The 10289-nt window shown below is 34.4% G+C and overlaps 1 protein-coding gene across 1 annotated transcript in view; it reads left to right on the forward strand.

Annotated features, from left to right (window-relative positions):
- Window positions 1-9537, forward strand: part of LOC149236036 (two-component response regulator ORR21-like) — a 41779-nt gene extending 32242 nt beyond the window's left edge. The window contains exon 5 of the mRNA XM_089368753.1: window positions 9262-9537. Within this exon, the coding sequence (XP_089224879.1) occupies window positions 9262-9537 (276 nt within the window). The remainder of the gene's footprint in view (window positions 1-9261) is intronic.
- Window positions 9538-10289: the final 752 nt, after the last annotated feature.

Genomic DNA, 10289 nt, shown 5'->3' on the forward strand with positions numbered 1-10289 from the left:
GTTCTGGATATCAATTCGGGCGGTGGCTTCCTGAAGAAGTTTGCCCTTTTGTCAACAGTTTCTAGAAACCACATTTAAAATCTCTGTTGAATGTAGGTTCCAGGTAGTTGGAATTAATTCTAGTTTCTTCCAACACTCCCTTTTAATTCCAACTATATAACAAACATCTGATATGCCTGCTGGTCTAAGTCTCAGTTAGGCTTACAACATAATTTGAATTTTCTACAATGCATAACTTACTTCTACACATTTCAAATTTAGCCTTTCCAAGAGGCTTGGTGAATATGTCAGCCACATTTTCATTTCTATTACAATATGATAAGTCAATTTCTTTTGATTGCAATTTTTCTCTTACAAAATGATGTTATGTCTCAATTTGTTTTGTTCTTACATGATATATAGGATTGTTTTCCAATTTGATGGTGCTTTGATTGTCACATCTGATTACTGTAGGTTCTTGTTGTGTTTCTCCAACATCTTCAAGTATCCTCCTAAGCCATATTGCTTCACAGGTAGCACTGCATAATGCTTTATACTCAGCTTCAGTGGATGACAATGAAACAGTTGGTTGTTTTTTACTGCTCCATGATATCGGTCCTCAACCAATATTGAACACGTATCCACTAGTAGATTTCCTATCATCTAGATTTCCAGCCCAGTCAGAATCAGAATAACCTGCCAATTCAACATCAAATTCATCAGTATACATAATACCAAAATTAAGTGTTCCTTTCAAATATCGAAGGAATTTCTTTGCTGCTTTCCAATAGCTTTCACAAGGCTTAGCCATGAACTGACTAATTATGCTGATAAAATATGCTATATCTGGCTTGGTAGTGGTGAGATAGTTCAGACTTCCCACCAGTTGACGGTACATAGTTCCATTCACCTCTTTGGTTCCATCATCACTGCACAATTTGACATTCTATTCTAAAGGAGTAGATGTTGTTTTACATTCAATCATATTGAACCTTTTAAGGATTTCCCTTGTGTATTTGCTTTGTGTGATCAGTGTCTTACCAGGTTCCCTCCAAACTTCAAAACCTCAACAATAATGCAATTCACCGAGATCCTTCATCTCAAATACATGTGACAACTGATTTTTAATTTCTTCAATCAACTTGCATGCATTTCCTGTTATGATAAGATCATCAACATATACAGATATTAAAGCAACATTCTTGTCTTCATCTTCCTTGATGTATAAGTTAGGATCATTCTTGCTTCTCATAAACCTTTCTCATAAAAGAAAGAATCAATTTTCACATACCATGATCTTGGTGCTTGTTTCAAACCATATAAGACTTTCTTTAACCTGCAAACCAGATGCTCATTTCCCTATTTTACAAACCCTTCAGGCTGTACTAAATAAACTTCTTCTTTTAACTCACCATTCAAAAATGCAGATTTCACATCTAACTGATGCATTTTCCAATTATATTGTGTAGCTATTGCAATCATGATTCTAATTGTGTTCAACTTAGCTAAGGTGCAAAAGTATCTTCATAATCAATTCCCTCCTTTTGTGAATATCCTTTTGCAACCAATCTAGCTTTATGTTTATCAATACTTCCATCAGCATTAAATTTAGATTTATAAAGCCATTTGCATCCTATGGGAACTTTATTTTTAGACAATTCTGTTAATTCCCATGTGTCATTCTTCATTATAGAGTTATATTCTTCATTCATTGCATTTCTCCATTCTTCATATTCTTTAGCTTCATCATAGCTTGAAGGTTCTACAACATTCATAAGATGAGACATTAATGCATAATCTTTATACTTTACAGGTACCTGACTTTGACGTGATGACCTTCTTGGAGTTTTGCTATTTCCAAGTTTCTTTTGGCTTTGCAGAGTCTCCTCTCCTCTCTTTGGAGTGTCATGACTGCTTGATGCTACTTGTTCTTGAACTTGGACCTGTTCCTGTTCTTGTTCAACACTTGTATCTAGTTTGACATAATCATCAATATCATGCCATACACTAGTTTGATTTATTTTATCACCTTCATTTGCATCCTCATGAAACACCACATCCCTACTTGCAAGCAATCTATGAGTACTGGGATCAAACAACTTGTATGCTTTCTGATTATCACAATAACCAATAAATATGCACTTAATTGACTTTGCATCAAGTTTTCTTCTTTCATCTTTTGGAATATGAGCAAATGCTTTGCAACCAAAAACTTTTAAATGACTCACTTTTGGTTTGTACCCATAAAATGCTTCAAAAGGTGTTTTAAGCTCTAAACTTTTGGTTGGACTCCTATTTTTCAAATAAACAACAATATTAATGGCTTCAGCCCAAAAAACATTAGAGATATTTTTACCTTGAAGCATACTATGTGCACATTCAACTAGTGTTCTTTTTTTCCTCTCAGCAACTCCATTTTGTTGAGGTGTATGTGGCACTGTAAATTGTTGCAGAATCCCATTGCTTTTACAATATTGCTTAAATTCTCTTGATTTGAATTCTCCCCCTTGATCAGATCTCAAAATTTTGATGTAATTACCAGTTTGTTTTTCTATCATATTCTTAAATTCTTTAAAATACTAAAAAACATCACTCTTCTTTCCTATGAAATATACCCATGTATACCTAGATCTATCATCCACAAAAATAAGAAAATACCATGCTCCACCAATAGATCTAGTTTTCATAGGTCCACATACATAAGTATGAATTAATTCAAGTATTTCCCTTTGCCTTTTTCTTTATGTATAGTAAATTCCTCCCTATGTTGCTTGCCAAGTACACATGCTTCACATTCAACATGATCATTCTTCAAGACAGGAAGACCTTCAACCATTGTGTTCTTTTGAAGTAGCATTAAATCTTTGTGATTTAGATGTCCATATCTTTGATGCCATAAATCTACTGTTGATATTGTTGTTGATGCCAACGCTTGATGACTTTTCCTGGTCACATCCAACTTATACAAGCCTCCAACTCTGGTTCCTATGGCAATAACTTTGTACTTATCTTGAATGTCTTTCACTACACACTGTGATTTAACAAATTCCACCTTCAAATATTGGTCAGTAATAGTAGAAATAGAAATTAAATTCTTTTTGATATCAGAAACATACATCACATTATGGATCTGTTTCTCTTGTCCATTAGGCAAATTCACACCTATTACTCCATAACCTTGAACTTTAAGTGATCTGTTATCTCCTAGGAAAACATATGTTCCATCAATATTTTCATGATATTCATCAAACCACTCCTTATTACAAGACATATGGAGTGATGCACCAAAATCAATGAACTAAGCATTCTTATCATCATTTTCCACATACAATGCAACATTAGAAAAAAACAATTTAAGATTTTTAAATCCATTACTGATTGAGGTAACTTTGTCCACAAAATTTCCAATATGCCTTTTGTTTCTTTGCCTAGACTCATTATATTTCCTTTTATAACAATCTTTAGAATAATGCCCAGGTTTTCTACAATAATAACACTCATCATTTCTCTTATGGATTGGAAATTTAGACTGTGTCATACCCTTTTTTTTTGCTTGAAACTTGCCTCCTTTGTTCTTGTCCCATTGCTTGCCTTTGTATGGATATTTTCCCTTGGCCACCAATGCCAAATCTGAACTGTTAGAGCCCAAATTAAAGCACTTCATCCTCTCTTCCTCTTGTAGAAGAATTCCTGTCAATTCATCAAATGTAGGGGGTTTCTCTCTAGCTGCAAGACTTGAAACAAAAATTTGATAATCTTGCACTAAACCATTTAATGTGATGGTGACTAAGTTAGTACTAGACACCTTTTCACCAATATCTCTTAACTTATCACTTAAATCTTTGACACGAGATATGAAATTGCTTACACTTTCATTTGCTTCCATTTTTAGAGATAAAAGCTTAGTCTTCAAAAACAAGATTCGTTTGTATTTGTTGTTTCATACAAACCTTTCAGCGTATCCCATGTTTATTTTGATGTCTTGCAATCTCTGATGTGAGGAATAATGTTGTCCTTTATAGACATACGCAACAACACCTTTGCTTTTGTCTCCCTTTTCTCCCAATCTGGAATTGAACCTGCAACAGTGGGTTTGGGCTCATCCCCACTCACAGTGGACCACAAATTATTTCCTTCTAAAATAGTCATTTACTTGAATTTCCAATTCACATAATTTTCTCCATCAAGTTTGGTGGATTCATTCATATAATTATCAAGCAACAGATTTGCCATGATGTAAAAAAAAAATCTCCTCCAATCACCAAAATGATTTTTTTTTTAAGGGACAAATCAAAACTTCTATTGGTTTGAAATCCAACAATAATAGTACGAATGCTAAAATAGCATCATGGAATATTAACGAATAGAGAACTGATAACACTGTAATACCAAACCACTGTCATCAGGGGATACATCCATTAACAAATTGATGCTCCACTTTAATTATTGCCGCAGACAGTCAGAGTTCATAAGACAAGATATAAACTTGCTGTCGCCACTTGTATAAAAGCCTCTTAACTGCCTAATCGGACAAACTCCTAGTTTAACTATGTAAGAAGCTTCAAATAGTAGTAAAAAATTAGACTGTTCCACATTCAATTGAATTTGAATGGAAGAATATCAGAAGTTCGGTGCTGCTACAGAATACCCTTTGAATCCCTCTAATTCTGGCAGAACACGTGTCTCCAGATCCAGTCTTCACTTCAGCAAAGTTCTCCACACTCACCGCACAAACTACGATCCCGCAACCTTCGATCCACATCTGTCACCTGTATGAATAGCAGCAGTGCTCAAGCGCTCACAAACACAAACATTGTCAATGAAATGCAGAAACACTCACAATGCTCTCACACAATCAATATTTCTCTGCAACACAAGGTCTCTCGAACTTCACACAGCGATATTTCACTCACTCTGATCGCTCGACTTGCGCACACATCAGGCTCTCACACTCAGCCCTCAACCTCGCTCTAATACCATAACAGAGAGAGCAGAGACTCATCAAACAGAACACACAACTTAGAACTGAACAACTTGCTTCCATTCATCGATCAAACAATTATTTATACAGGATGTAGAAGGTTCTGGATATCAATTCGTGCGGTGGCTTCCTGAAGAAGTTTGCCCCTTTGTCAACAGTTTCTAGAAACCGCATTTAAAATCTCTGTTGAATGTAGGTTCCAGGTAGTTGGAATTAATTCTAGTTTCTTCCAACAACAACGTCCAAGAAGCGAAAACTCTGCGGCGGTCAGATGGTGCAAGACATTAAGAGCCTCAAGACAGGCCGCGTGCATTGGATTGATCAACTCTGTCGGAAGTTTGTGAAAGCAGTCAATCAAACCGGAGTAGCCAGTAAGCCCCGCATGTCTATCTTTTTTATTTATGACACATCAAAAATAAATTAGGGTACGTTCCGAGTTCAGCAACTGCAGTTAGTTCTTATTAAATTAGTTGTCCGGTGACACAGAGTGTAGGAATTGTTGAGAATATACCAAGATATAATGAGGCATAATAGGACTAAACAGAGATAAAATGACATTAACTAGATAATTCGGATTATTAGATTGTTCAGATGGATTGTGTTTTTTGTTAAATGGATTATCAAATAAGCTCTGTTTCGGGTGTAGCAAATCTTGTAGCATAGTGTGTGCTGCAAATCTCGTACCAAAGGGTCTGCAGCAAACTCTAATTTCAAGGCCCAAAGAATGAAGTTCAGCCAGAATGTTAAGAGCAGTCAGAATTATACATGTAAACCATCCATCCATATATATGTAAAATAATTTCCCGGGAATTAGCTTTCCCTGTTCCTTATTTTAAATTGACTTAGATGTCTTTCCCTCATTGGGTTCTTGGATTCCTAGCAGGGGAAGGAAGATTGCAACTGGCCTTAATTGGTTCTCGTATTCCTAACAGGGGAAGGAAGATTGCAACATGACATGTGAAAATTTCGTGCTCGCTGTCTTTGCTTTACTGGGTTCTCTGATTCCTAACAGGGGAAGGAAGATTGCAATGGGATAGGGAAAATTACTAGATTAGGCTTTGAGCTTTTAGATTGTGGCAATGCTTGTTTGGGTTATTTTGATTTTCTGTGCTTTATTATTTTGCTTTTGGCCTTTATTTGTAATTTTATGTTATTTTAATGGTAGATATTTTATTTTTATTTTTTTTGTTTGAAATTTTGATAAATTAGAGCTAAGTCAAATGGTATTGGTATTGGTTAACATTGTTAAATTTCAAGTAATATGGGTATATTGTTGTATTAATTGTTGATTATGTTCTAAGTCATTCAACCATATTTAACTTTGGTTAACCTCATCTACCATGATCAAACTCATCAATCTTTTTCAACGATGATGAATAAATCCATCCTTTCCATATACCCATTGGTTTATAAAAGGTGAAAAATATTAACATCTGCTTATATGAACCACATTTATTAATGTGGTTGTGCTAGTTATTTTGTTTTTGGTATTTATCTATCATTTTATTTTATTTTGATTGCAGATTTTGGAAATTTGATGAACATAAGCTATGCCAAATGGTATCTCTCAATAACTAATTCAAATGACATCTGCCATTTCATTTTATTTTGATTGTAGCTTCTAAAATATTAAAAAAAATTGAAAAACAAAAATTAAAGAGAAAAGTCAAATTTACAAGTGCTAAGTTAAATGTTAAGTTAAATTTTCAAAAATTATTTTTAGTACTTATTTTTGAATATTTAAGAAATCAAGTAAGTCAAAAGAAACAACCAAATGAAGTTGAGCTATGTCAACCTAAAGCAAATGTAGAGGATGAAAGTCCATTATTAAAATGCATATTTTAAGGATATTAAAATCCACAATAAAATTTCAACACTTTCATTTATTAGGTCTTGGGATTCTAAGAGAAAAGGAACAAGGTAACCAACGATGGAAAATTGCTACAAAATCAGCTTAAATCCATCTTAATTGTGGATCTATCAAACACTGAGAGGGATCAAATCTCTTGAGGTGCAAATCTCTTTTTTGAGTGCAAAACTTGAGGAAAGGTTTGCACCTCAGAGATTTGATCCCTCTTGGTAGTTGATAGATCTAAGGTTAAGATGGATCTAGGCTAGTTATATAATACTATATAATATCTATATTTGTATATGTCTCTTTCTTATTCCCTCTCTCTATCTCACCCGGAACATGCACACTCTCTTCCGATATCTCTCTCTAATTATTATTCCCTCTCTCTATCTCACCCCTGAACATGAACACTCTCTCCCCATATCTCTCTCTCTCTGTTGCCCTTCTCTCCCTCTCTCTCCTCTGTCTTCCCTCCCGCTCTCCTTTGTCCCTCACTCTCTCTCCATCTCTCCCTGTCACCCCCTCTCTCTTCCTTCACGCACTCCTCTCTCCCTCACTCTCTCCATCTCTCCCTTTTCATTCCCTCTCTCTCTCCGCCTTTCTTCGTGTATGTCTTTCTTCTTCCCTCCCTCTCTCTCTCTTCCTTCCTCTCTATGTCATTCTCTCCCACCTCCCTCTATCTCTACCCCCCATAACTGTCTCTCTCTCTCTTCCCTCTGTCACTATCTCCCTCCTTCTCTCCTCTCTCTCCCCTCCATCTATGTGTCTCCCTATCTCTCTCCTCTCTCTTCCCTCCTCTCCTCACTCCATCACTGTCTCCCCATGTCTCCCTTGTCATTCCTCCTCTCTCTCCGCCTCTATCATTCTCTCTCTCCCCCATCACGCTCTCTCTCTCTTCCCTCCATCTTTGTCACTCTCTCTCTCCCTCTAGGCCCCCTTCTCATTCTTAAATTTGATTCCATGATATTATGTTTATGAAAGTTTCTAAATTAAAGAACTCAATTGGTTGTAAAATATTAAACCAATATTTTAGATCAATCATGTAAAAGCAAATACAATAATGAAAAACTTAAAACAATCATGCACTGTCTTTCTTTCATTAGTCAATTTGCTTGCTCCCCTTACTTGGATCCTTAGTTAACATGGATCTATGTTGGTTCTTAATAATATTATTTATATTATATAATTTTCATATTTTTGTATTTAAATGTATTCTCATTTTTAATTTTATTAAAACTGGGTTAATTTCTATGAGAATCTTTATAGAAGTCATGAGCATAAAGAGTTTAGATATATTTGAATAGTTTAGCTTTTTTCTTTTTAGCTTTAATTAAAAAAATGTTATAAAATTAAATCAAAATAAAATATTTATAAAATATTTGGACCCATGGTATTATAACAAAGCTTATTTACATGTTAATAATATCCATGGTAAAGTGTAAAGTGGAGGTGAATGTTAAGAATGGTGTCATATTATTATAAAATATTTTGATTGTAAAAAAAATATGTTTTCTGGCCATGTGGTATTGATAGGTAAAGTGGAGGTGAATATTAAGAATGGTGCCGTATTGTTATAAAATATTTTGATTATAAAAAACATTGTAGTTTTTGGGCATGTGGTATTGATAAGCCATGATATTAACCAAAAATATTGTAACAAAACTTATTCACTAATAACAAAATCAAAATATAACAAATTAACTTTAACTTTATAATCAACATTTAAATGTTTAAATGACTTTATATTACTTTTAACCTTTCATTTATTACTTTTAATGTTTTAGTTTCTTAATTAATCAATACATAAATATTAAATGTTAACACCTACACAACAATATTGACATTAAATGTCAAATATTTAAGCTTAACCTCTACACATATATTAACTGTAAAGCTGGACGGAATTAAGCTTCTTCGATTTAGTTTACTTAGGTTCATTATGATTTTTGTAAATTATTTTGCCATTAAGTGATTATTTCTGCCTTTCCCAATCGCACTCCTTTGACCAAGCTACTCCACCCAGTAGCTTAAACGCTAGTAAATTATTAAAAATTCTCAATGTCATTTAAACAATTAATGAGAATTGATCATTCTCGTTAATTCTGATGGCACATATGTCTGTCACAGGCCTATGGAATCCAAAAATGATATTTCAGGTTCTTGTCATACAGATGTAGCATAGGTCTGTCACAGGCATGCAGAATTCAAAAATGATATTTCAGTTTCTTGTGATACGGATGCAGGTCCGAAGAAAATTCTAGCGATCATGAACATCGAAGGACTTACACGAGAGAACCTTGCAAGCTATTTGCAGGTATGCCTCCTAAGTTTCTAATTTCTACTTCATAATACTCAGCTTCACAATTTCAAAATACAGCTTCATAAAATCTAACATTTACAGAAAACATCTTCTAGTTTGTCAACTCATTAAATAAATTGACGTTCACAGAAATACCGACTGTACTTGAAGCGTTTGCGTGAGAGTATCCCAGAACCACGACCAGTCGCTTCGTTCCAGGCTGCTACAGATGGCAAATCTCGAGGCACCATGCAAATACTACAGCGCAGTAAAACTAGTCCTTCATCCTCACCATTATCAATCTCATCCTCTGCTCTCAAAACATTTCCTTCGGGTTTACAATTAGTAAGAGACCTCGACCATGCCACTCTCAAGTTACTCGAACAATTCCAAGTTAACCAGCACAAACTGACTACGATGAATTAATTACAGAAGATAAGGAGCATACCAACCCCAACTACTATCCGCACCCACCCCACTGGCTGAGACCGCATGTACAAAACAAAAATATGCTCGTCTCTCGTGGAGGGCAAAATAAGGATTGTAATAAAATCAGTAGATGATGTATATTATATGGTGCCTGTGGGGAACTTACAGAACAGACGAGAGACTCGCTCAGCCTCAAACAACGTTCTATTTAGTTTTGTTAAAGTTAAAGAGGTCATGACAAACATGGTGGTTCATGAGTAACCCTGTCGACCAACGTGTTCTGCCTCTTACTGCGACTTCAATTTCAATTTTATATTTTATTTGGGAAAAATAGGTTGAATATATAATTGAAAATTATATATGGCCTACAGTGGATTAATTGTGCTCACTGAATTTTCCCAAGCTTTATTTTGAATTTGTGGCCTTGGCCTCACCAGGGTAAGATGCCACAGTTTTCTAGTTTTTCTTTTCGAACATTTTTGAATTTCAGAAAATGCTCATCGACTATCCTGATGCTCCATTTCACATATAGCTAATTAAAAATTGAGAATTATGTAACAATGTATTTATATAACTTAACCCAAATTTAAAATTGAGAATTATAAAACAATGTATTTATATAATTTAAAACAATGTATTTATATAATTTAAAACAATGTATTTATATAATTTAGGCATGTGTTTTAAGAACCGATAATTAACCATCTATTTTATTATTGTTATTATTTTGGTTCATAATTATTATTACA

Source organism: Pinus tabuliformis, chromosome 8, assembly GCF_031772625.1.
Source record: "Pinus tabuliformis cultivar Carrire ecotype Pingquan chromosome 8, CPIR1, whole genome shotgun sequence".
NCBI classification, from domain to species: Eukaryota; Viridiplantae; Streptophyta; class Pinopsida; order Pinales; family Pinaceae; genus Pinus; species Pinus tabuliformis.